Source organism: Neofelis nebulosa, chromosome 4 (assembly GCF_028018385.1).
Source record: "Neofelis nebulosa isolate mNeoNeb1 chromosome 4, mNeoNeb1.pri, whole genome shotgun sequence".
In the NCBI taxonomy this organism is placed as follows: domain Eukaryota; kingdom Metazoa; phylum Chordata; class Mammalia; order Carnivora; family Felidae; genus Neofelis; species Neofelis nebulosa.
Genome location: NC_080785.1, coordinates 107,728,950 through 107,756,130, shown reverse-complemented (window position 1 = coordinate 107,756,130; position 27,181 = coordinate 107,728,950). Strand labels below are relative to the sequence as shown.

At 55.8% G+C, this 27,181-nt stretch overlaps 1 protein-coding gene and 1 long non-coding RNA gene across 2 annotated transcripts; one reads left to right on the top strand and one right to left on the bottom strand.

Moving 5' to 3' along the window:
- Nucleotides 1–3,677: 3,677 nt before the first annotated feature.
- On the bottom strand, nt 3,678–11,113 carry IGFBP3 (insulin like growth factor binding protein 3). Its single transcript, XM_058725627.1, has 5 exons — nt 10,587–11,113; nt 7,368–7,594; nt 6,563–6,682; nt 5,628–5,767; nt 3,678–4,915 (listed from the first exon to the last, which is right to left on the bottom strand). Exons 1-4 carry the CDS (start codon nt 10,993–10,995, stop codon nt 5,642–5,644), a joined length of 882 nt encoding a protein of 293 aa, XP_058581610.1. The 5' UTR covers nt 10,996–11,113; the 3' UTR covers nt 3,678–4,915; nt 5,628–5,641.
- Nucleotides 11,114–11,259: 146 nt separating this feature from the next.
- On the top strand, nt 11,260–24,765 carry LOC131509656 (uncharacterized). Its single transcript, XR_009260635.1, has 3 exons — nt 11,260–13,186; nt 23,000–23,070; nt 24,579–24,765. It is a non-coding gene; the product is annotated as an uncharacterized LOC131509656 (long non-coding RNA).
- Nucleotides 24,766–27,181: the final 2,416 nt, after the last annotated feature.

The following is a 27,181-nucleotide window of genomic DNA, read 5'->3' as shown; positions in this document are numbered from 1 at the left end:
GGAGGCACATCCCAGGGTCCCCCTGTGAGACACCAGTATGCCCTCCGGTCATGACCCCTGGGGATGGGGCAGTGCCACCCTTGCTTGAGAATCACTGACTCACAGCTGAATCCTTTTCTGGCTTCTTGGTTTATTTCCACCCCCCCCCCCCCCCCCCGCCTTCTTCTGTGTTTATGGCTCAGTTTTGTTGCTGGATCTAAGGCCCGGGGTGCCCACCGGGAAGGTAAGGAACGACGGTATTTGCTCCCCATCACTTGGTGGGTGTCTCGAATGCCGGGATTCCTTCTTTCCCCCACGAGGTCTTCCTCCAAAATGTTCTCGAAGTGCTTTTCTTTGGAGGTGTGCCTTCCGGAGCCTCAGTGCCCGGGAATATTTCTCCTGTCCTCACACTTAATGGCGGTGTGTCAGATATAAAACGCGATTCGCTGTCGCTCCTGTGTCCAGAGTTGTGACGACAGACTGTAGCGTCCGCCCGACACTTGTTTCTGTGTCTGTGACCTGCCCCCCGCCCCTCTCTCAGAGCTTTGATATCTTAAGGATTCACCTTGATTTCTCCATCTGTGTTTTTAAGCTCTATGCCCCTGTGCGTTCCGTGGAGCCTGTCAACCTCAAGTCTTTCAGTTTTTTTCTTACACTGAGAAACGTTGGATGTCTGTGGTCTGGACGCGACGTCCCTGCTTCCAGCCTCCACTGGTGTCCCCTGTTCCTTTTATGTCCCTGTTTCTGCTTCCGTGTAAGACGGGTCCTCAACTGTATCCTCAAGGACATCTTCGCTAGATAGCCGTTCTGTTCTGTGTTCCGTGTATTTGTTCTTTGTTTCAACTATTAGACAGCGCCTGCCCCTAGTGCCCTTCGGTGCCTTGTCTTTCCTCTGTCTCTCGTTGTAAGTTAATACCTCCCTGGCTCTTCAAACCTGTGCTCCCACTGACAGCTGCAATTTTGTTTCCAGTGGAGACCATCTGCTTTTTTGTTACCTGTTGATATAATGGTGCTGCTCAAAGGTCTTGCAGCTGTGAACTCCCGCTGCCCAGGGCACTGCACCCCTGCCACGTGGGTCTGTGTCCCCGCCTGAAGCCCTGGTGGACCGAGACTCTGGGATCGTCATTCTGGGTGTTATCACTCGTAACGCCTGGCTGGGGGAGGAGCCTGGGGAGCAAACACTCCGGATGTCACCTCCCCGATGGCACCTGCCCGAGTGGAAGGGACACCCTGAGCTTGTAACGCTTCACTGCTCTGCCAGGTGTTCCTGAACCTGTGAGGCGGGGCTGAGGGTTCCCAAGCAGTGGGGGCAGTGGTGGGGGCAGAGGGACAGCGACCCCTCTCCTGTGGCTGCTTCCTGCTCCACAAGGTGTCTCCGGGCACCCCCCCCCACACCCCCCCGTTTAAAACAGCCTCAGGCTGCCGGCTCCCTGGGGGGACTCCTCAAGTGTCCAGTGACCTTGACATTCTCCTAGGACCCCTCCATGGCTGCCCGGAGGGACCTGCTTGCAGGTGTCCCCCACCTTAACTGTATGGAGATCCTGGTGTCCCTCCAAATCTGCCTCCTCCCGTTTGCTTCTTCAATTGGGGCGCTGTCTTGGGTAACTCAGTCTGTGTCCTTCTCAGCCCCCACATCCATTCTGCAACTAGGGGGCCCTGTGTTCAAAATATGCCCCGACTGCACCTCTTGGGCCCCCAGGGGCAGAAGGGGTCTGGACGGCAGTGCTGGGCTGAGGCCTCCCTGTGCACAGCGGCCCAGCACTTTCCTCTGCAGCCACCCACCTACCTCCGACCTGGGCCCTGTGCACCCCCCACCCCCCACCTCCCACCCTCCTGTGCTGCTGGCTTGGTGGCCCCAGCACCAGGTGACTGCCCCCTGGCCTCCTTCCTTTGGGCCCATGACTCTTCCATGTAAAACACAGAAAAGGAAAGGACGGGCCAATGAGGCCATGGGGCTCCCACACCCCTCACTGCGTCTCTGCAGAGCTCGGTCCCCACCAGCGGCACATCCCATGCACCAGTCTTGCCGGGTGTCTTTCTCGACAGGACCAGTGGTTTTACACATGTTGTTCACCACCCGCGGGCCCTGTCCCAGAACACACAGTGTAGACAAACAGTCCTGGTTGAATTGGGGGCCAGGAGAGGCGACTGCCAGGGTTGGGAGAGTGCCACTCTGTGTGGGGGGGGGGAGGGGTGAGCCGTGGGAGCTGGGGCTGAGGGCTGGGGGAGTCGGGCTGAGCTACAGCAGCCCCGACTCCCAGGAGAGGCAGGCTTTTCCACATGGACAGGAATTCATTCGTGTCTCTCGGAAATTGTTGAAATTGCATGAAGTGCAAGTAAAACAAAGCCACTGCCTACATTTGTGCAACCAGGGCTGACATTGTGCTTTATTTCCCTCTAGCTGTGCACGTGTGCCTGTGTGTGCTCTGTGGGCACGTGTGTATGTGTGTGTGCTCTGTGCGCTCACCTGTGGGCACGAGTCTGGAAGGAACGCTGGGCTCCAGGTGTCCGGCCACAGGAGCAGGACAGGGGCGTCTCTGGCCGAGTTGCCGCAGCACAGAAACCCCCTTCCCATGCCCTCCTCATTCGTGACTCATTCTTCCATGTGTGGGTGTGCTGCTCCAACCCCGGAGGGTGCTGGGGCGGCTGTGTCCCCGGGCCCAGTGCGGCACACGGCCAGGCACGCTCATTTCTATGAGTGTTTGGGGGACAGTGGCTGGGGTGTGGGGGGAGCTGAGGGTGGGGGCAGGGAGTGGGCACAGGATGGAGGTTGAGGGGGACACACGATGCTGCGCTCCCCACAAGGCAGCCCGGGGCCCGGAGGGGGCGTCACACGCAGCCCACAGCGCCTCAGGGGCCTGCTGAGCTCCTGTCCCCGATTCCCACACCTGCCAGACTGGTGCACCCCACGGCCCCCTGAAACCTGCTGTCCCCACGGGCTTGCTGTCCTCACCAGCTCCTTCCCCTCGGGGTCAGCACTGTGCAGGGACAGCCCCCACCCACCCGTGGCCTGTCCCCCTACCCCACAGGCCACCCCTGAGCTCCTTTGTGCTGTGACAGCTCCAGAGCTCCAGGCCAGCCCGCGCAGCAAGGCCCTATCCTAGATGCTTCTTTAGTGGGTTAGTAATGGCTCTAAACAGCCAGTTGTGACATGTGGTTCATCCTTCTGTGCCCGGGGGCTCCTGCTCAGAACTGGGACTGGCCGGCTCCTGCCAGGGCTGCTGAGGGGGATGCCCGCCAGCATCTCGGGGTCTCGTCTCCTCCTGCCTCATCCACTGCCCTCCAGGCAGGGGCTCAAAGGGTCATGGGAGAGGTGGTCCAGGGTGGGTTCCCCCGCCCAGTGGTGAACACTACCCAACGGGGACAGGTCAGCAGGGAACACCACCTAAATGCAGTGAGGAGCATCGGCCATCTGCTGGGCACGCCCTCGGCAGAAACGGGGCCATGATCCGCCTCCTAGGCTGCAGGTTCCCATCGGGTGTGGTCTGATGCCACTGTGGGGCCAGCAGAGGCCTGTGGGGGGGGGGCTCGCTGGGGTTTCCCCCGTCTCGGGTACCCCCCCCCCCCCTCCCGGGGCGGACTGGCAAAGGCATTTGTTAACAGACACTTGCTCTGTGCTCAGGACATCTTCCCCACTCTGCATTATCTCACTAGTGACACAAAGCCCAGGGTCAGTCACTAACACAGGGCAGGGGGGGTTCTTTATGGTAAAAACTTTATTTACTATTTATAAATACAATGCAAGACAAACTTTTCAAAAATACGTTTTTTTTTCCAAAAACTTAATTAAAAAAATAAAGGAAAGCTAATAGGTAGGCAGAAGGTTTTGAGACCCCTTTGTGTTCTCAAGGAGGCCGTGAGCCACCCGTGTGACCACCCGGGGCATCCCCCACCCCACCCCCGCTCGCCTGCCAGAGCTCCGCTTCCCGGTGGAGGCTGTGTTTCCCACTCTTCTCTAGTGTCTCGTCTATGATGATCTCGCACGGGTTCTAGCGTATCTGGGGAACAGCTCGTGGAGAACATACTTCCTCTGCGCCCATGTGTGACTTAGGGGGGACGAGGCCAAGTGTGGGGGGTGTGCCCCCAGCGTCCCCGACAAGCCATCCATCTTTGTAGGTAATAAAACCGTTTTTACTCTTTTTACATTGTGCCAAGGAGGACAAAGGCGAGAGAATAAAATAAACATCCTTTGCCTTTACAGAGCTTGTCAAAAAAAACAAAAAACTCTCTTTCTGGAATTGCTGAACCGGAAAACGCTATTTTCTGCGGTCATCAAAGAACCTTGCTCTCATTCCAGGGGAGTCCTGCTGCCCCGGTCCCCCACCCCTGCAGCCGGCAGCAAAGGCCAGTCACCCCCCTACCCCCGCGTGTCTCTGGAGTTGTTCCCTAGAACATTCTGGGACTTTTTCCTCTCTTTTTTTTTTTTACACGTGAGACTCCACCTGCGCTCTCTGCCAGTTCCCCAGGACAGGCCACCTGCAGGTTTGCAAGATCTCTGTCACCGGAGCCGGGACGTCCAGACAGCAGGGTGTGGGGTCCCCATTCTTGCAGAACAGAGGCCGAGTGGGGACGGATCATGCACTCTACAGAGGTAACAACTGCTCGGTCTTGAAGCGGAGGGCCAGCCGTGCCGGCGGACAGGTGGGGACAGCCCCCGGGGACAGGCGGGGTCCGGCCGCGCTGTGCTTGACTTACACGAATTTTTAAAGGAAGCAAGAGGAAAGGCCAAACTGCGTCTCACAGACTCCCGGGGAGCGCAAGGGGCTCCAGTCCACCATCCAGAAGAACCCTAGCGCTGCAAACATCTCTTTCTAAACTTTGGTTATAAGAAAAATCAATTCACCACAAAAAGAAATATAAATTGGGGCTGTAGCCAGCTGATCATGTCCTTGGTGGTCTCTTGTGCAAAATAAGGCGTTTCTGAGCTCCACGTGAACTAAAACAGAGAAACAGGTTGAAATAACTCCCCCACGTCAAAAGGCTCGATTCCTGCCCTGAGATAACGGGGTTCAAGACCCAGGCAGCCGGCACGTCGGGGGGGGGGGTGGCTTGTCCCACACACCCAGCAAAGCAAAGAGCACCTGCCAGTGGGGACATGCTGGTGGAGTCCCCCGTCCCCCAGAATCGTGACTTCTTTCTTTCCCACTGGAAGGGAAACAAACGTAACTCGACAGGGAAATTTCCTCTATTTACTTCGATTTCTCTTGAGGAGACCAAACACTCTGTTTTCCCCAACGGCCCTCTTGCTTATTAAGAGAGAAAATAGTATCGAACAGGACGGCATTCTTGAAAGGCAGGGTTTAAAAATCTCATTTTTGTGTTACAATCACAGGCTGTCGGAATATCCCCGACGTGTTTTACAGAAAAGAACAGCCACGCCACTGACTCAGAAGCATGTTCCTAGAGCAAGTCCCTGTGGATCAGACAGCCGCCAGGAAGGTAAACCACCCATAGCCGGCGGGAAAAGCTCACTTTTGGAATTCCCTGCATGTGTGTGAACGTAACACGTCCAAGATCCTTCAAGTGAGGGGAGGGGCCTCGGAGACACCCTGACCTCAGACCCCAGTTCCCTGGGCTGCGCCCTGCGGAAGGGTCTGTCCCCTGCTCCCGAGACGCTGGGGCCCCCGAGCCCAGGCCCCCAGGCTTACGTGGTGAGCAGTGTCTACTTGCTGTCCATGCTGTAGCAGTGAACATCACCCTTCCCCCTGGCGTCGAAGCCCGGCAGCGGCTGCCCGTACTTGTCCACGCACCAGCAGAAGCCTCGCTTCCTGCCCTTGGATGGGCGGCACTGTGGGAGGGAGCAGGGGACACAGTGAGCCCACAGGCGCCACCACGGGGTCCCGACCCATGGAGGCTCTCTCAGGGCCCTCTGCGCTTGCGTGTAGGAGTGAGTCCTCCAGAGAGGCAGGGCCAGGGCAGTTCTGTGTCCCTCGGGCCTCGGGTACACCTGCAGGCACACCTGGGGACTGGGGCACACATCCCCCAGTGCACCTGCGTCCCAGGGCGCACGGCAGCTCGGAGTGCGTGTGTCCCAGACCACACGCCAAGAGGCCCACCCGGGTTCTTGGTGTGGGTCTGCTGAGCAAGTGACCAATGGGGACGAACGGGGAGCAGAAGTGCTGCCGGTGAGCGGGAACAAGCGTGAAGGTGAGATGGTGGCCAGGGCAGACGGGCCGTGGGACCGAAGCCAGGGCCACAGAGAAATCGAGGCCCCACAAGCACTTTGGCGGCGGCCTCGCGAATCCTGCAGATCCGGTGGGGCCGTAATGCAGTACCAGACCCACAGAGACGCACTTATCGTGGCTTCAAGTAACAACGCTGCCCACATGTCAGGACCACTGGGCGGGATGGGCCGGGGGGGTGTCTCAGGGACACTGTTTGGCCCGTGACCTCACGTCCCTATGATGGTTATTCACAATGTCACCCCTGACACAGTGCAGCTGTGTCCCTGTGCTGTCACACTTAACCAAGGGCCCGGGGGGGGGGGGGGGGATGGGGACAGCACACTGCCCGTGGGCGGGGGGAGGGCACGTCGGCCTCCCGTGGGCATCAGGCATGGGATACTCGTGAGGACGCCACTCACCTGCTTTTTCTTGTAGAAGCCCTTCCTGTCGCAGTTGGGGATGTGGACGCCCCTGGGGCTGAGCGTGTCCAAGAACTTGAGGCGGTTCAGGGTGTCCTCCACCTCCCGGCGGCAGGGCCCCTGGGTGGGGGGAGAGCCACGGGTCACTCGGGAGCGCTGGCGGCCTCATGCAGCCCCGCACACCCTCCGAGGGACCTGCCGTGCCATTCTCACGAGGACCCCGACTGTGGCTCCCTGTCGTGAGGTCCCCTGAGCAAGGCCTGGGGACAGAGTCACCACAGGTCAGAGACCAGGCTCACAAAATACCGCCAGCCTCACGGACCATCTCTGTGCAGGGCACTGGGGCGCTCCTGCTCATGTCATCCACCTAGACCCCCAGAAGTTCCCCATGGAGGGAAGAGTCACCCAGTGCCTGGGGCTGGCATCCACTGCCCCCTAGGAGGGGGGAGGAGAAGAGGGAGGAGGGAGGGGGAGGAGGGAGGAAGAGGAGGGAGGGAAAAGGAGGGGGAGGACACAGGAGGAGGGAGGAGAGGGAAGAGGGAGGAGGAGGGAGGAAGGGAAAGCAGCGGGGGAGGAGGGGGAAGAGCAGTAGGAGGGGAGGAGGGGGAGGGGGAGGAGGGGGCAGAGGGAGGAGGGGGCAGAGGGAGGAGGGGGAGGAACGGAAAGCAGCGGGGGAGGAGGGGGAGGAGGAGTAGGAGGGGGAGGAGGCGGAGGAGAAAGGAGGAAGGAGGAGCAGGAGAGGAAGGAGGGGGAGGAAGGAGGGGGGAGGAGGGAGGAGGCCGAGGAGACAGAGGAGGGCGCTCACATATTCCGTCTCCCGCTTGTACTCGGAGGAGAAGTTCTGGGTGTCGGTGCTCTGGGACTCGTAGTCCAGCTTGTAGCGCTGGCTGTCCTTGGCGTGGCCCTTCTTGATGACATCCATCTTGGTGTGCAGGGGCTGGAGCTTGGTGTCAGGCAGCCGGTGTGCGCTGGGGAAGGGCTGGCCCTGCATGCTCCCTGCACTGTGCTCCTCCTCCGACTCGCTGCTGTTTCCTTGAAAAGTGCAAGGGACACGCAGATGTGACGGCCACCCACAGTCAGCGCTCTTTTCAAAACCTGACCGTGGCCACCGAGCCACAGCTAAGTGGAGATGTCATTCAGCGATTCCAAAGAACCTTGAAACTCCAGGTACTGGCAGCAGAGGGCAGTCACTGCGGCCCAGGAAGCCTGCTTTCTAAAATGGAATCTGGGGGTGCCCAGGTGGCTCAGGTCACAGTCTCATGGCTGGGGCTTCAAGTCCCATGTCGGGCTCTATGCTGACAGCCTGGAGCCTGCATGGCATCCTTTTTCCCTCTCTCTCTCAAGTTAAGTGAACTTACAAAAATACAAATAAAGACACTGGAATGTGCCGACTGCACAAGTCGGTGCAGCGCAGGCCTCTCCCAGCCCAGCTGGCAGGGCTTGATACCGTCCACCAGCAGGGGGTGCACCTCCGACCCCGCAGGCTACCCCAGGGCAGCCTCCCGGGCCTGGGGACCTGCGCTTCTGTCCCCACCCAACGCCCCGCTGAGTCCAAGGCGCCAGGTGGGGGCAGCAATCTGCAGGTGACAAGCCCCAGGGCCTCTGATCCCAGCGCTGCCTCATGCCACCAGGCAAAACCAGCTCCCCTCAGAGGTCGGCTAGGTCCCCTGGCTCTGGGCATGTTTGGTGGTGTGCCACTGGTGCCCTGGTCCCATCTGTCACTGTCCATGCAGGGGCTGGGGCGCCCAGAGGAGCTGCACAGACCCCACGCGGGCCGGAGCCCTCCGTCCCTGAGAAGGACCCCCTCCCTAGCTGCCTCTGCGACCGGCGCCCTGACGCCCGTGCCCGTGCTGGACCATCCGCTGTGTCACTGGGATTTGGATGCGGAGCCAGACGCTGTCTGGGGTCCTTTTCCAGGATGGTGGGGGCAGGGGTGGCTATGGGGGAGCCTTTGGTAGGTCATCAGCAAGCAGTGCTAGGGTTTCCCTCCCGGGAGGGGGTGCTTGGGCCGCTGTCTGGTCCAGAATCTACCACCCCTGGGGTCCCCAGCGCCCTGCCGCCCAGGGGCCAGCCCCATGTGGTGACGGCCTGCGGCTCTAGGTGACAGGAACACAGGCCTCCCTGAGGCTGGCCAGAGGACCCAGTGAACAGCTAGATTCCGTGCTCTCCGTGGGACGCGCCCAGGGCAGGTGCACTCCCCTGGGGCTCAGGGAACACTCTCTCCTCCTAGGCTCCACTTCCTCACCCGGGAAGAGCGAGCCCCAGTGGGTGAGGGGAGGAGCTGCCGAGCTCCCAATGGGTCTGGCGTCTGGGGCAGCGGAGCCGGACAGACTCAACAGGTAGAATTTGGTTTCAATTTCCTTGAACCTTAGGGCTTTTTTTCCCCTTCTTTTCCAGGGAACTGCCGGCAACAAAGGAGATGCTAAGAATATGTAAATAAACATATCTGCATTTCTTTTCCAAGAACTGAGTAGTTTCTGAAACCTCCCAGGTTTTCTTTATCATGCGTGCTGACGTCGGCAAGAACAGAAAACCTCGGAATTTAAGCAACAGACGGTCTTAACTTCTGGCTGCCACTTAAACTCCCCTCCCCCCACGGGTCTCCTCAAATCGTAGATTTTTTTTGTCGATTTACAGTGAAGCGTGTCAACCAATACTGTGGTGCTCCTACGTAGTAATCCCAACGCCCACCGCAGCCTAACCAAGCACAGCCGTGTCCAGAGGAACGTGAAGTCACCGTCTGCCCAGAAAGCACATTAGGAAAATAAAGTGCACACAGCAAATGACCTCATTGCCCTGACAGACCCATCCAGCGATTTTAGGTCCGCTGGCTAAAACGGTGCACGTTTTAGGCAACCGGACTTTTGGGTTTCCACCAATCCTGGAATGGTGTCCGTGTCTCCGGGATCAACGGAGCCAGCCCTGCCTCCAGAGACAGAGCCTCACCCCTGCGTGCAAGTGTGCAGAACTGAAATCATAAAGGGTCTCAGAAACTTCGCTCACAGAACCGGGAGGGTGGCCGACCCTGCTGAGATTTGGAGGAAGAGCCGCGGACTCCGCTTACACTTCTCCAAGGGAACAACTCATGTCCCTCACAGAGCCCCGCGCCTGACCGCGGGCGAGCCCGTGGAGTCACTCTGCCAAACGTTAGGTTTTGTCCGCTTGGGCCCCCCCCACTAGCGGGACCCCATCCCTTCCACTTCGGAGTAAGTGCAAACAGTCCTGAGGCTGACTCCACCCCCCTCACCATCACTGAAATTCTCCGAGTCCACATCCCCGCAGTACCCGCACCTGGCCTCGGTCTGGGGCCACCCACGCACGGGGGGCCGGGGCAGCGCCCAAGGGGGACGATGCGGGGCGTGGCAACCGGGTTCAGCACTCACTTTCCTCCCTGCCTCGGGACCCTGGAGAGTCACCTCTTTCTGAACGTCAAGTTCCCAAACGCGAAAGATACAAGTACCGGATTCCCACCTTACGGTCTCCCGCACACCGCGAGACACGTCGTTGCTTCGCAAGCCGTAGGTCTGTGCCAATGTTGCCATCTTAGAGACGGACACCATTTCCCACAACGTGCCCGCCCACCCATCCCCAGTCCAAACCAGCCCCGACCACCTCCCTGCTCCCCCGGCTCCCGCCGCATCCTTCGCACAAGCACGCTGGCTCCCGGTTTGGGGGACGCGGAAGCCGCGTTCCGGAGGTGGGCCGCACCGTCCCAGCCCACGTCCCGCGCTGCGCCCGCACCAAGAGCGGGAACATGCTCCCGGGCACTGGGTCGGTCCGTGACCGCCCCCTCGGCTCCGCTCCCTCGCAGCCACAGAACCTTTGACCCAGTTTTGCCGAAAGCGCTCGGCAATTTGCAGGCGCTCTGCCCTCCGAGAACGTGGCGCGCGGAGGGCCGGCTGCGGGGCGGGCCTCGGGCGAGCGTCCTGCCTCGCGGGGCCGGGGGTCTCCGCGCACACACAGCACCCGGGGCGGGGAGAGCAGGGGGTCCCCCGCGGCCGCGCACCCGGCGCGGGAGGCTCACCTGGCGCGGGCGGCGCGGGCAGCAGGTAGGCGCGCAGGCGGCCGGCGGCGCTGGCGTTGGTGCAGAGCCCGCGGCCGTCCAGCAGCGCCTGCAGCGGGCGCGGCTCGCCTGGCGGCGGCTGGCAGCGGAGGCCAGCGCCGCAGCGCTCGGTGTAGACGCCGCACGGCTGGCCCTCGCGCAGGGCGCACGTCAGGCAGCAGCCGCAGCCGGGCTCCCGCACCAGCTCGGAGCACGCGGACGCGGCGGGCGGCGGCGCGCACTGGGCCAGAGCGCGCGCGTCGCAAGGCTCGCAGCGCACCACGGGGCCCGCGCCCGCCGCGCCCGCGCCGGCCCGAGCCGCCGGCGGCCCGCGGAGTAGCGCCAGCGCGGTCAGCGCCGCGGCCCAGAGCGCGGGGCGCGCCCGCTGCATGGCGCCCACGGCGAGGGCACGCTGCTCGGCCAGCCGGGGCGCGCGGGGACCGGGCGAAAGCGCGCGGCTCGAGGTTGCGGGAGCAGGGTAGGCGGTGGCCGGTGCTCCGCGCTGCGCCGTCCTTTTCGCGTCTGGGAGATTCGGGCGCGCCGGCCGCTATATAGAAGCCGGTGGCCGAGGACACGCCCCGGAACAGCGCGGGTGGGGGGAGAGGGGGCGGGCCCGCGCGCACTAGGCTCCGGGGCCCGCGCGGCGCCCCGGGCGGCCGGGCAGGGGCGGGGGCGCGCAGCGCGCGGCCGCCCAGGCACCTGCTCCACGCGCGCACTCCGGCCCCAACGCCACCCCGCCGGCCGCGGGCACTGGGCAGCCCGGCCACCCCGCTGTTCCCGGCGCCTCCGGCCACCCCGACGCCGCCGCCCGTCTGCCTGCGGGTCTGGGTGAGGCCGTCCCGCCGAGAGCTGGTGTCGGGGACACTGGCGTGCTCGCTCCGCCCCGGGTGTACTTCGCAAAGCTTTGCAAAATTTAAGTCCTCGGGTCGGGACAGTCGTGGGACGTGTCTGAGTTAGGATACTCGATTTGCATCGAGGTCTCTGGTTCTGTCTGCACGCGTGGGGCCGTTTGCACTAGCCCCCCCCACGCCCACCCCCACCCCCCGGGACGTACAGGTGCGCACGTGGTCCCCACCCGGTTCAGGCCCGCTCCTCAAAGCGGTGCAGCCTCACTGGGTGTTTCCTGCCAAGTCCCCAGCTGGCAAAGGGGGCTGGCAGCGAGTGGGTCCTTAGGAGACTTGCCAGAGATTGACGTCACCACTGTTCCTGTCGGAGGGACGCTCCCTGATTATGTTTTCACATGGAGTTTATTTACATCCACCACAAGAAAATAATTAAAAGAATAAGGCGGGCACCGCCGAGGTGTATTTAATAACCGAATAGGCCTCACAGTTGGTTACTTTTACTACCGTTTTCCGGGCCGCATTGTACTGGGTTGCCTCCGGTCCGCTGGAGTGGAGAGTGTCTGGGATTCTCGCTTCCCTGTGCAATCTAAACCCTGTGCACCAGCGTGGAAGTCCCAGGGCGCAATTGCGCCCCCGAGGTCGCGCTCCGGCCCGGTGGTTTCAAGTGTCTGCGCGCCCCTTCCCTCGGTGACCAACAGAGGGCGCCAGTGGCCCAGGCTTGAATCGACAACGACCGGGTCCAAGGCTCTTCTGCCAAGAGCAAGTGGGTCAGCAATGCAAACCGAAGAGACCCCCGCGGGAAGGGGCTTTCCTGGACTCTCTCGGAAATGGATACTTGCCCTAGGAGGTGGGTAGGTATCTTGGAGGAGCGTTTTTGCAGTTTGCAGTAGAAACTGCCCCTGGGGACCCCCGTGCGTTCCCCCCTCCAGCCCGGCCCGCCCCCTGAGGGGCTGTGGGCGAAGCCAGCGCGCACCCACCGTCTCTCTGCCCTGCCGTGTGTAGGTGCGCACATGGGTAGGTGTGTGCGGGCTCCCTTTAGAATTGGGGACCGATGTACTCTTGGCATATAGACATAAAGCAGGAGTAATACTTGCTCCACAGGAAGAGAGAGCTGGAATGCGCAGAGGGGCCTGCGTCCCCAGCCCCGCAGAGGCACAGCCACCCTCTCACTCCAGCGCGCAGGCTGTGCGGACTCGTCCAGGTTACCGCACACCGTGCGTCACCTCCTGGTTGCCCCCCGCCCCCATCCCTCCTTGTAGCTGCGTGTTATCTCCCTCAGCCTCCCAGAACAGGGTCTCGAATTGCATTGGAAAATTAGAGGAAGCAAAAAACAAACAAAAATCCCTCCGGGTTGGTTGCACGACTCCTTTCCTATCCACGGAGACCTGGATTCTGAAACAGCCGGCTGCGCAGCCAGATTCCTGAGCCTCTGTGTTTAGGCCAGTGTCACCAGGCAGTGTGGCCCTTTTGCAGCGCGGCCATCCGAGTGTGGTCGGAAAGCGCAGGGAGGACACCCGGGTCCTCCCCTGGTCCTGGGCTTCCCAGCACCCTCCCCCCACCGCCAGGGCCGGGGCCGCACAGCAGGAGCCAGTTCCGCGCGGAGACCCTAGGGGGCGTCGAAGAGCCGGGCGCCGCGACTGCGGTAACCCAAGGCTGCCTCGTCACTCCCGCGAATGTTCCATGACCACGTGCGGCAGGGATGTCGTCCCCCGCTCCGTGAGGTCTCGCGACAACGAGGTGAGTCTGTGGCAGGGGGCAGCGACGTGGGGAGAATCATGTTTCAGTCTTGAGTCACTTTTTATTTGACAAAACTGCAAGGAATCTCCCCTCCCCGCCCAACATCGTAAATGTCGTGGGGTGGACTTGGAGGGGCTGAAACTGAGCTAGGTGTCATGCTGGTTAATTTTGTCAGACTTTGAGTCATCTTGTGGTGGTGGTTAATGAACACACCAGGGGGGGGGATGTTCAGTGGAAAGATGCCCCCCCCCCCCCAAGGTACCTGAATGCTTGTACAGTTAAGTGCAGCCAGGGGAATCAGAGAGACTCAGAACACGTCCCTTTTCGCTAACACAATTCGGTTGGCCTGATTATGGGTGGTGATAGCTGGGGTCAGCCTGTCGTCTTAACCAGGTGACATGAGCTTGTCATTTCTTTGGGCTCCCTGCTGTAGCTCACGGGCACTGCCTACATGTGGCCTCCCTCTGCCCAGGCCCTGGCTGGCCTGTCACCGAGGGTCCCTCTCCACATGCACATGGATGTCGGGAGCGCCGAGCCCTCTTCTGTGTCCCCAGAGGTGTGGCTGTCAGGCTCTCCCACCACAGGAAGGTCCTAACTCCCAGAGGCAAGTAACGTGGGGGCGATCTCATTTTAGGACTCGGTGGCGAGCTGCTTGAAGCTTCCAGCCAGGGGAGACAGGGTGGGGACAGGGAACCTAACTGTCCCTCTGTCAGATGTCCTGCTGGGTAAGCCTCCCAGCTCTGTGCTCTGGCTGGGGGGATGCGTTAGGACCGTACTGCTGATCAGGTGGCTAGAAATGATCACGACCTGCAGGTGACACCCGCTACGGTCCAGCGGTCCATTCAGGCCACGTTACCGAGCACCTTCCTGCGCTGGCTGTGGGGTCTCCCGGGCTGGCCGGGCCAGGCGGCGGTGGGCAGTGGGCGTCTGTGTCCCGGGAGGGGGTGCCTGTGTGGTCACGGAGAGACAGTGGCTTTCCCGTGGAGTCTTACCAGCTGTGGACGATCCCAGCTGAAGGGAAAAGATGGGAGGAAGGGTGTGTGCACCCAGGGGCCGGCGCTCTGGGTACCTGGAGGGGTTGAGGGGCTCGGAGGGAGTGGTGTCTCCTGGTGGAGGTGGAATTCTCAGGTTCGGAAGGGACGACAGAAGTCGACCAGCAGGGTGGTGCTGGTGCCATTGGAGACCCGTAGTCTGGAGCTGGGGACGCCAGAGTCCGTGTGTCCTGTTTGGCCCGACAATTTGGAGGTGGCTCAAGCTCCCTGAGAAAGCCAGAGGACAGGTCTTCCTGGGGCCCCACCTGCTGGGTGTTGGACTTTCTTGGGACCCATCGCCCTTTTATTCCCTCCAGTCTTTCCCCTTTGGGATGGCCCATGCCGTCCCACCGTGTTTTCTGGAAGCAGCTGGCATGTTTTCTAGGTTAAAGGATCCATAGGGAGAGGAATTTTGCCCAGGATGGATCACCCATCCAGGCCATTTGGGTGGTTAGGTAATGAGGCTTGGAACTTTTTTACAGTTTATTTATTTATTTATTTATTTATTTATTTATTTATTTATTTATTGTGAGAGGGAGGGGCACAGAGAGAGGGAGAGAGGGAGAGAGGGAGAGAGAGAATCCCAAGCAGGTTCCGAGCTGTCGGCACAGAGCCCCACGTGGGGCTCGAACTCACAAACTGAGTCAAAACCAAGAATTAGCTGATTAACCGACTGAGCCACCCAGATGCCCCCCCATGCCTGGAACTTTTTGAGTGGATGGTACTTAGACTTTGGATTTAGAGTTCACTCTGGAGTGGAGGGTACTGAGATGAGCCTAATGTGCTTTGCGTGTGGGCCGCATGGTTTTGCAGGCAGAGGGTGGCCCGTCCTGGGTTGGACAGTGTCAGCCAAACTTCCTGTCCACGGGAAACTTCAGGATGTGACCGTAGTTTTAAGTAGGTCCTCGAGGAGGTAATCGTTCGAGTTAAGAGGAGGTCATGAAGGATTAGAGTGGGTCCTGAGTCCACTGACCGGTGGCCACGCAAGCAGAGAGACACCAACATGCGGAGGGAGGGGGGCAGAGATGGGAGGAGAGTGCCTCAGATGCCCCGGATGCCCCAGGGGGCTGTCCCCACCTGAGCTGGGGGCGGGGTTGGAGGACCCTGTGCAGAGTCTCAGAGGGAGTGGCCGTGCCCACACCCTCCTTTCACACTCCTGGCCTCCAGAACCCAGAGGTAATACGTCCCCGGTTTGTGGTGATTGATTAAGGCAGCCTTAAGATACAAATACATTTTGAATTTGAAGCAATGAGATTTGATGCGATTTCCAAAACAGTGAGTGAGGCGGTGGTGGACAGAGGGCCGGTGATGAGCCTGAGGGTTGAGAGGTCAGAAGAAAGAAGCCTGGGCCAGCAGTGAGGAAGGAGAAAAGCCAAAGTGGGCGTGAGGTGGGGGGAGAGGAAGGTGTGGAGGTGCGACTGGGGAGGGGGCCGCCCTGAAAAGAGGCACAGGGTCCTGGCAGCATGAAGGACCCACTGGGGTGTCAGAGATTTAAAGTGAGACTGGTCAGCATGACTCTCCCGGTCCCTGGACTCAGCAGCAGGTGCTGGCCCAGGAGGTGGCTCGGCCGGGAGTGGTTTCCCCCAGAGAGGAGGCTGGATGGTGATGGGGGCCAGGGACAAGAACAAGCCAGCTGAGGGGCCACAGCACTTAACTCCAAAATCAATTCTTCTTCCAGTTTGATAGCCTTTGCTGCGTGTATTTTAAGGCTCTGAGTTCGGAAGACGTTGGAGAATTTCTCCGTGTTCTTGGTGAAGCCACACTCTCACCCTGTCATCGTTAATATTCTTCCTTGTCCTGTTGATTCCTTGCGGTGTAACCCACTCATTTGATAGTAGTTTAGGTACATCTGTTTCTTTCTTTCTTTTTTTTTTTAAAACGTTTATTTTTGAAGGAAAGAGACAGAGCGTGAGCGGGGGAGGAGCAGAGAGAGAGGGAGACACAGAATCCGAAGCAGGCTGCAGGCTCTGAGCCATCAGCACAGAGCCCAATGCGGGGCTCGAACCCACAAACTGTGAGATCATTACCTGGGTCAAAGTCGGATGCTTAACTGACTGAGCCACCCAGGGACCCCTAGATATGTCCGTTCCTTTTGACAGCTGTTTGCATGCTCCCTTTCTGTCCCTTTATTGTTTTTAATTCGCCCACTTAAGAATTAATTATCCTTTTACAAGTATTTGAAATTAGACAGTAAAGTGATTTACTTTAATCACTTAATTTACCCAAGCTTAATTTACCCAAGCTATTTTCTCCCATCAATAATCAAGCTTTCAAAATCATCACTACATGTTCCCTGAAACATTATTGATGCATATAAAGAGTAAGCTGTCATGGGTAGTCGTGTCTACTTTATAGTGAGACACTGAAGGGCTTTTGTAAAAGGTAGAACCAAAGGGCACCTGGGGGGCCCAGTCGGTTGAGCGTCCGGCTTCAACTCAGGTCATGATCTCACGGTTTGTGGGTTTGAGCCCTGCATCGGGCTCTGTGCTGATGGCTCAGAGCCTGGAGCCTGCTTCGGATTCTGTGTCTCCCTCTCTCTCTACCCCTCCCCTGCTTGCACCCTGTCTGTCTGTCTGTCTGTCTCTCTCTCTCAAGGATAAATAAGACATTTAAAACATGAAAAAAAAAAATAAAACTGACTTATGCATAGATAATTTGCCTCAAAGAACTTCTGAGAAGCGTTGTATAAGCATTTACATTGTAGACAGAGCCCACAGTCTCCCCTGGGACCACCCACAGAGTCTACACTTCTGCTTGAAAGCCTGGACAGGGACACATCAGCAGGGGATTTGACTGCAGGACTTTGCCTCGGGTCCGGAGAGAGAGTGCCCAGTTTCACGTGGCTTTCAATCTTGAGCTACAGTTAGGCTGTAGATCCACACTCAACCCAGAGTCAGCCGTGTGGGCATTTTGTGCACACTCTCCAAACCCTCTCCCTGTTCCGGGTGTCCCGGCTCTGATGTGGACCTCAGAGGTGCCCAGGAATGCACGCGCTCACGTTCAGGGCAGGAGGAACCTTAAGGTCCAGCTTCCCCCGGAGGTCCCAGAGAACGCATGCCGGCATCTGGGTCGGCATCCCGCCACTCAGCAAAGCCTCCTTCCCTTTGATCTGTGTCCTCAGTCACATGCATCCCTGTTCCCTGTCATGAAATGTGTCACATTCTCCAGCTCCTTCTTTTATCTTTTGTTTTCTGCGGTTGGGTCATGAAATGTTGGGTATGGTTTCATTTGAGGCTCTCCTTAATATCCTTGGTATTTCTTACTTCCTGAATCTCTAAGTTTGTGTTATTCACTCACCACCTTGGAGAAGTCTTCAGCTAAGATTTTTTCAAATTCTTTTTTCCATGCCAGTCTTTTCCTCTTTCTCTCGTATTATTTTGATTATCGTTGTCACTGTTTTTGGTTTTCTTTTTCTCTGCGTTCTTCACACTGGGCAATTTCTACCTACCCTGTTTTCAAATTCACAAAGCCCTTTCCTCTATGATGTCCATTTTGTTATTGAGCTGATCAGGTGAGTTTTTAGTTCATTTGCCACATTTCTCTCCTCTCCGATCTCCATGGGGTTATTATTATTTAAAAAAATTTTTTTAAATGTTTTATTTATTTTTAAGACAGAGAGACAGAGCATGAGCAAGGGAGGGGCAGAGAGAGGGGGAGACACAGAATCCAAAGCAGGCTCCAGGCTCCAAGCTGTCAGCACAGAGCCTGACGCGGGGCTCAAACTCACGAACTGTGAGATCATGACCTCAGCCGAAAGTTGGACGCTTAACCGATTGAGCCAGCCAGGCGCCCCTCCATGGGGTTATTTTTTAACACTTCCTATCTCTGTTGGGAACCCCAATCTTGTCTTTCACTTGGAGTTTTTCCTTTAGCCTCACAGAGTGTGGTGATAGAAGCTGCTGGAAGTCTGATCATTTCTGCGTTTGGGCTGTCTAGAGGCTGGCCTTTGTCCACTGTCTCTCTTCTAGAGATTTGTTCACTTCCCTTGGTGTTTCTAGCTGTGTCCTCCCCATGGGGAGTGTCACGTTCCTCAGACTCTCCGTGCAGGGTCCCATTATCATCTCCTGGAGAATGCCAATGCTTTTGTTTGCTTCCTTCCCTGAGCGGGATTTTGGCTTGGTTATCAGTCACAAATTCTGTTTCACCATCTGTGGCCCGTGGTTCTAATCTCGGCTCTGTGTTCAAAGCTTTGCTGTGCTGCCTTGGGTCTGTCCTACTCTGTGCCCCTTGGCTGAGCCCGGGACTTATGAAGCTTCGTGCTCAGAAGCAGGCAGCCTTTCTCTGGGGTCGCCCACCGGCTCTGGCCTGCAGACGTCCCTTCCCTGGTGGCTTCTTGTACAGCCGTAGCTGTAGCTCCCGGCCGGGGCCACGCCTCTGGGCAAAGCTCAGAGCGAAGAGAATGAAAGAAAACAGGCATTTCCCGCTGACGCTCTTAGCTTGAGGGGCAAATTCTCTCTGTTCCTCTGGCCTGAAAGCCAGTTTTGCCTCTTCTGTGCTTGGGGCAACACTGAGAGAGGCCAGAGGAATCATTGCACCAGGAAACACTCCATCATGGGCAACTTTTCCATGTGGTGGCTCCCCTCTACCTGACCCATTTGTAGTTACTACACCTGTTAGTTGCGGTCAACGTGGCTGGTAGAGGAGCTCGGGAAATCTCCCTCCGTCGAAGTCAGAAGTGGCGTCCCACTTGTTAATTTCCACGACTGTACTGTTACTTCCTCCTACTGGTTTCAAAGTTCTTCATTAGTCATTTTGCAATGCTCCCTAGAAACTACAAAGGTCTTCTTAATCAATAGACTTCTAATATTGGTTGATACTTTTATCCTACTTCTGTGCAATGAAAGCACATTCAGAAAGTTTACTTATAATTGTGCGCCCCCCCCCCCCGCCGATTTCTGGGCTGTTGTTGTTATTATGTCTTAATTCTGTCTGTAGATTCTGAGTTCCAGAACATGTTAGTGTTCTTGTTTTAATATAGTTAGTATTCCTTTGGATATAGTCTCACAATTCTTCTGATTTCTTCCATCCTTCAATTTTCCATCTGCAGCCTTCTCATACCAGTGTCTACCAGGTATGTATAGTCCATCCCTTAATCTAAACCTAATGGTGCATTTGTATTTAAAGTTCATTGTTTATATAGCAGGTAGTTGGGTCTTGATTTTTATTTTTGAACCTAGTCCTCTAATCTCTGTCTTTTAATTGAACTTTTTTGTTAATTAACATTTAATACAATCATCCAGGTGACTGGGCTCAGTCTACCATTTTCTGTTTACTTTCTCTTTGTTCCATTGAATCTTTGTCCTGCTTCTCTTTCTTTACATCCTTTCGGATTCTTTAAATACCTTTTGGTATTCTACTTCATGTCCTCTATTGGCTTTTTTGTATTTTTTTGATTGTTGACTTTAGACATTATAAACCGTTCTCAGGGTACTGCGGGTTAATACTGGACCACTTCTCCATGTAAAAGCTTTAGAACAGTGTAATTCTATTACCAGGGCCTCCATCCACTCTTGTGCTATTGAGATAATATATTTTGCTTACACATGTGTTACAAAACACACAGAACAATGTTATTATTTTTGCTTTAAAAAATTAATAGTCTGGGGGTGCCTGGGTGGCTCAGTTGGTTAAATGTCCAACTTTGGCTCAGGTCATGATCTCACCGTTCCTGAGTTCAAGCCCTGCTTCGGGCTCTGTGCTGACAGCTTGGAGCCTGGAGCCTGCTTCGGATTTTGTGTGTCCCTCTCTCTCTGCCCCTCCCCGGCTCACTCTCTCTCTCTCTCTCTCTCTCTCTCTCTCAGAAATAAATAAACATTAAAAAAGGTTTTTAAAGAATTAATAGTGTGACATACATCTTTCTATGTTTTATCTTGGCCACATGTTGACTCCCTCTGGTGCACAGTATTCCTCCGAGGAGACCTGTGCTTTCGTCTTGGATGATCCTGATGGCCCAAAGGTCTCCCTGTGGTGTTTCTTTCAGTGTAGGATCTGCTGCTGCAGATTCTCTCAGCTTCCTTTATTTTCTGGAAATGATTTATTTCAGCTTCATTTCTAAAGGATATGTTTGCCAATTATAGAATTTAGGGTTGGAAATACTGTCCTTCAACATTTGAAAAAAAATATTTCATGTTCCTCACTCTGGTTTCCTTTGTTTTTAGGAAAAGCCACTAGCCTCTCTTTTTGGTGTTACCCAGAATATGATTATTTTCCCTCTGGGTGTTTTTACCCAGTTTCTCTCTGGTTTTCAGAAGTTTGACTGGGACGTGGCTTGGTGTAGATTTTTTTGTGTTTACCCATCATGGGATTTGTTGAGCTTTTCAACTGTCAGCCTGATGACTGGCAATGTTGGCAAGTCCTTGCTCGTTATCTGTTCAGATTCTTCTGCTCTGTTAACCTCCTTCCTTCTGTGAACACGACCACGTTTGATACTGTCTACATCGGGGATGTGCCACAATACCTGTTTTCTGTTCTCTCTGTGCTTCAGTGTGAATCCTTTCTGTGAATTTATTTTTGAGTTCACTGGTTGTTTTGTTTTGTTCAGCCTCCATTATCCCAACTCAATGTGTTTTTAATTTTGATGGTTCTATTTTTTCATTCTAGAATTTCCATTTGGATCTTTTCTGTAGTTTTCATTTCTTTGCTGAAATTAGCCATCTTTTAATTCATCCTTATGCTCTTCTTTAGTTACTTTAGTATATTTGTAACAGCTATTTTAAAATCCTTGTCTGTGAATCCCCAAATCTGTGTCATTTCTCAGCATATCTCTGTAACCTGCTTTGTCTCTTTATTACGGACCTTATTTTCTTGTTTCTCTGAATGTCTGATAATTTTTTATTATATGTTTGACTTTGAATACAAAGGACAGTGGTGAGGGCAGGCGCTGCGCCTTGTCAGGTGGCCGGAGTGAGCAGCCCGTGACCATGGCCCATCCAGAGTTAAGGGGGCGCCATGGCTCGTCTCCATGTTACATACCTGCAGTTCATTTCTGGTCTCAAACACCTTGCAGGTGACACCAGAGTCCTCTCTCTAATAAAACCTTTGGATCTAAATACTTCAGAACTATGGAGATTTCTCTCTTTCTTTCCAGATTCTCCAGTAGGAGAATTGTCAGGACGTATGAGCTAGCCCTTCAGGGTCCTCCAGATTCCAGCCCCTTGCATGCCAACCCAGAAAATTTCCTCCTGGCAGTCTTGCTCGTTTTCTGCTCTGTCTTACCTTGTTATAAGCGGTCAGTCTTTTGGATTTTTGCCAGTCTGATGGGTGAGAACTTGTACCTCAGTGTACACTTGGCCCTTGAACAGCACAGCGGTTCAGGGTGTTGACTTTCCATGTATCACTTTTGTCTCCCCCCAGAACTTAACTATAATGGCCTACTGTTGACTGGATGCCTTATTGATAATGTAAACAGTTGAGTAACACTGTTTGTGTATTTAGTTTTGTGTATTGTGTTTTGAGTATTTGTGTATGTTATGTCTACTATATATAGTCTCCTTACAATAAGTAAGCTGGAGAAAAGAAAATGTTGTCAAGAAAATCATAAGGAAGGGGAGCCTGGGTGGCTCAGTCGGTGGAGCGTCTGACTTCACCTCAGGTCACGATCTCACGGTTCATGGGTTCCAGCCCTGCACCGGGCTCTGTGCTGACAGCTTGGAGCCTGGAACCTGCTTCTGGTTCTGTGTCTCCCTCTCTCTCTGCCCCTCCCCGCTCATGCTCTGTCTCTCTTTCTTATTATTTGGAAATGCAATTTTACAAAAAGGAGAAACACTGGATTGATAGCAGCTACTTTTTGGGTGGGAGAAAAAGAAAGGTTGGGAAGGCTGGGGGGCTCAGTCAGTTAAGCATCCAACTTTAGCTCAAGTCACGATCTCACAGTTCGTGAGTTCAAGCCCCGCGTCAGGCTCGGTGCTGACAGCTCAGAACGTGGAGCCTGCTTCGGATTCTGTGTCTCCCTCTCTCTCTGCCCCTCCCCTTGTGCTCTATCTCCCTCTGTCTCTCAAAAATAAATAAACGTAAAAAAATTTTTTAAAAAATCATAAGGAAGAGAACGTAACGTTTGCGGTGACGTATGGTATTTATCAAAAAAAAAAAAAAAAAAACCTGTGTGTAAGTGGACACGTTCAGCTCAAACCCAGCTGTTCAAGTGTCTGAGGAACTTGGGATTTGCTTTCCTCCTTTTATGAGTGAGCTGAACGTCTTTTCCTGGACTTGAAGGTCACTTCCAACTCGGCGTTTGTCAGCTCTTCATGTCTTAGCCCGCTTTCCTGTGGGTTTCTTGCCCATTTTCCTCTCTCTTCTCTGTAGAAGATCCATGTTTTAAGGCTATTAATCATTTGTGATACAGGTTGCAAATACTTTTTCTCTTTTAATTTTTTCTCTGTCCTTCTAATGTTTTGTGTAGGTTTTTGAAAACCCACCTGGAGGTGTAGCTGCTGGAGACACCTGTAGTTATTTCTGATGCAGTCTATTCGTTCAAATTTGTTACTTATCAGATAAATTCCAGGCTTGGTGCAGCAGCCCTGCTGACCTCTGACCTGACTCGTCTCTGTGCAACGATCCTGTGTAGCTGTTGGCTGCCCTGGGTTACATCCTCGCATCACCTCACTTGTGTAGAGGCCCTCGGGGCCGTTCCCTGCCTCTGACAGCTTTGGTGAGAAGTCACATCCTCCGCTGAGCCTTCCCCACACTGCCAGACTTTTCATTACTGCCTGTTTCCTTGTGCTCCTATCGTAGAGTTTATTTGGCTTTTAAGAACCTTGATTTCCTGTCTGTTTCTCCTCTGCAGGGCAGGGACCAGATCTCGCTCATGCCTCTGATACCTGTTCCTGAACCCAGGTGCGGAATGATGCTTAAAAGGTGGGGAAAGCCTGGTGTATTGGCCGTGCCTCCTGGAAAACTGGGATGTTGAAGGTGTTGACCCATGATAGTGGGGTTGCGTGTCCTAGCCACCCGAAGACTCAGGGATCTAAAACTCAGGGGTAGCAGGGGGAAGGGTGAGCCTTGATTTGGGGCCAGGGTCAGGATGGGCTGCTGCTGGTCCTCTGGCAGCTGAATTGTGGGGGGCAGATATGGGGAACTAGAAGCAAGATCAGCCACTCATCGGACACTTACGCAGTGCCCGTCGCTGTGCTGGGCACCTCAGCTGGCTTGTAGTGTTTCATCCCTGCAGCAGCTGTTGTGTGAGTTCTGCAGATGACGATCCGACCCGGGGGCCCCTCGGAAAAGGCCATTACAATGGGTGTTTGCAACAGTAGGGATGCATTCTGTGGTTTCCTGGCCCGGAGTGGTCGCGGATCTCTGGTGACCTGACCTTCGCTACACTGTTTCCCAGAGCGATTTCAAATAGCCCTTCTCTGCACAGAGGCCACTGTTCACTACATTGACGAGGTTGCAGTTACTTTCTGAATTTGAGGACGTAGGAGAAAAAAGGAAGCCAGATATTTACAGGGTGAAGCCTGGCGAGGTGTCGGGTGTGGGTGGAATGCCCCCCCACCCCGTCTGCCTCTGACCAGAGCACACGGGTGGGGTTTACCCTGGGGGTCACCCACAAAGACTCACAGACTGCTCTTTGAGGCTGCCCCTCTTTTCTCTTCCAAGCGGATGTTTCCTAAAGGCATGGACCCCCTGCCCCTGACTGGGGTGGGGGGCGGGCAGAGTGGCCCTGACTTGGGCAGCAGTGACCTGAGTTGGAGAACAGGTTCTCTGTGGAGTGCGTGCACAGCGCAGGGCACCCCTCGCCTGCCTGCGGCCTGACTCCGTGGGTCCCTGGGGCTCGCCTGCCGGCCTACAACGAGGGCAGAGTCACAAGGGCCCAACTCCCGTGGCAGGCCACCCATTCGTTTCCTCTTGATTGTTATTTCGATAATTTGTGTTGATCTGGAGGGCATTTCTTTTAGCCACACGTCCGTGCAGGATGTCGGGGGACCCTCCCCGAGTCATGTGCCCCATGCAACTGCACCTGTGTGCTGTTAGGAGGGTCCGGCTTCCCGGACCCCGTGGAGAGTGTCTGCTGAGTGGGGGTCTGGGCTGAACCGGGAACTGGTGGTGTAGGCTAATGGAAGGGTGTCTGGGCAAGTGTCCCTCTGTGTGGGCACATCAGCTGCTTTTAAAGAGCAGACGGAAGGTTTCTCGGGAAGCAGTGGAAATGCTCTCGCCATTGCGCTGAAAACACACTTCCTGAGGACCGTGCACGTGGGTGTAAGCGTGTGCACACGCATGTGCGGGTGCACATATATGCACAAGCCTGTGAGCGTGTGCGACTGGGAGATTGTGTGTGTGAGTCTGTGAGTGTGTGCGCGTGCAAGTACGATGAAGATACAAATCCGCATTTTCTGATTTTATCTCTTGTTTTCACTTTAACAAAGTACGTATTAGCTGGAGCCATGACGGAGCAGCAATTATCAAGATTGGCAAGAGCGCAAGCATCAGTTCAAGTCGAAAACAATTTTAGGGGCCAAAAATAGGTCGTGTTTTGTTGAAATGCAGGAAATAATTTTCATTAATTTTAGTTTGAGGGCTTAAAAAAAATAAAGCCTGTGTAAACACTTCTGATTATGGCTCCCCCCACCCCCACTTGTTGCTAAAGTCACAGGATAATATGAGATTTATTTAAAGTGGGGGCCTGTTGGCCTCACAAATCCAGCAGCTCTGAGCGTGTGAAGAGACCCCGAAATGTGTAAGATAAACTAAAAGCGAGAGTAGGTGCCTTCTCTAACAACCTAGAGAGATGTGAGCGGATCCCCGGCTCGGCAGAGGCAGGTGAAGGGGACCTAGTGGGGCAGGGATCTCTCTTTGGGGACTATATAGTGATGCTGGACCAGGGTAAGGTGACACATCTTTGAAGGAACCCCAAGCCTTGCCTGAATTCCAGCTTTGTCAGCATTGGGATTCCGGTCAGCTTGATGAAGGAAAGGTAATTGGCATGTGCACATCCTGCTGCTTCGAAGGCCACTGTTGGGCTATGGCACTCACGACCCCAACCCCCACAGCCTCTGCCTGGGCGGGGGGGGGGGGGCGCGAGGGCTCCAGACTGGGGGTCCCCGCATGGAACTTCCTCTGGGGTCCAGGGCTCCAGCCGGTGTGCCTGGACATATTAGCAGTTTGGGGGCCCTGACCACAACACCCCACCTTGCCACGGGGGATTTGAAATAAAAACACACCTGAGACACGTGTGGTGAAGTGTGGAGATGAGTTTGATGAGGGAGCGTGGGGTGGGCTGAGGGCAGAGCACAGGCGGACAGCACCCCCCCCATACCCCCACCGTGGATCTGTGTGATGTTCCTCGGACACTCCTGGCCGCCCAAGAACACAGGAAGGGGGTTCAAGTGCTTGCTGTGGTGACGTGGGAAACTGAGGCAAACGAAACATCAAATCCCCTTACTGCCTACGGCTCACTGACCAGTCCTTGAAACCGGCACAGTGACCTCCCTCGAGGGGCTCAGCTGCCTCCATGATGACACTTTGTGGGGGACAGAAGGGAATCTCAGCTTCACATCACCCCACCTTGAGGACCCTGTAAGTCTCCTTCCTTTATCTCAACTGCCCCAAGACACACGCTGGCATCATGCTCCAGGCTTAGGGCCCCCGATATACACCCGAGGGGTCTCAGGACTGAGGTTTTACTAAACGGTAATAAATGGCGTTTCCCTGGCCACAGCGACCCCCTGAAGGTCCTGGAAACCTTGCTTCCAAAATTCCTAAGAGACTTACTCTATCCCCGCCCCCTCCCAAGCTGAGGGTATGTGACGAGTTACCCATCATGACCCCAGTGCAGCTCCTCCTGCCCATGGGTCCTGTCCCCATGCTTTAATAAACCACCTTTATGCACCAAAGACGTCTTCAAGAATTCTTTCCGGGCCGTCAGCTCTGGACCCCCCCCCCCCCCATCACCCCAAAACTTCATCAGTGTGACGCTTCATGTGCAGGCTCCCTTTGCCAGGAGAGCTTGGCAGGAATATTTGGGGGCCCTTCGGGAGGAACAGATGGCGTTGGTCACCCTGAGTGAGGCCGGTAGATCCAGGCCACAGGTCGGGCCAGCCCAGGGAGGGAGGTGAAGGCAGGGTCTCAGGGCAGGGCCTCGTGCGGGGCTGGGGAGGAGCTGGCGTCTGGCTGGTCCCCTCCCCTGGGCCTGCCCCGCACAGCTGGCCTGGGAGTGTCCCCACCCGTCCTCGCTCAGTCCTGGTGGCTCTGGATGTGTGTGTCATTGAACTGTGCTCCTGGCTCCCCTTGTGCCGGCCCCCAAGTGGGCAGTGGGACCCCATCTTTGGGGTGGCCGAGCTCACACAGCCTTATATGGGCCTCGGGGTGGTGCCCTTCTCCATTTGGCCAGTTGGTGGACACACGGCTTCCCTAAACTGGGGTCACCCATCACACGTTGGCTTTCACACCAAGAGTCCTGGCCTCCCTCCCTTCTGGAGAGAGAGCCTTCTCCGCGGCATTTCCAACCCGCACCAGCCTTTACGATGCAGTCGTGGAGTGTGTGCCTGTGCGCTGCGGGCACAGTGTCGGGGCCGGCGGGGTCTGTAGGGGACTGCGTCTCCCGGCCTGCCAACTGCCGAAGGCCACCTTGTGAGCCACGGTGCACACCCCTGTATACTTAGGTCATCAGGTCACAAAAGGTGTTATGGTGACCCAATAATACCCACCCAACTAGGCATTTTGAAGAAAGAAATACTCGAGGGAAAAGTTATTCTTTAGTTAGCAACTCGTTGAAATTTGTCCAAGTCATCAATCGTTAATTAATACATTCATGCTGATCGACACCATCTACCCGGAGAGACAGCGTCAGACCCCCCAGGCTGAGGGCTCCGTCCCCCAGCACGGCCCCTCCCCACTCCAGACACCAGTCCAGGTGTCACCTGGGTTCTGACCCAGCAGCTACAGACCAGCCCCCACCCCACCCCGTTAGCACAAGAGACACCTCCCTGCTCTTGCACTTAGGAAACCCCAAGGATTTTAGCAGTTCTGT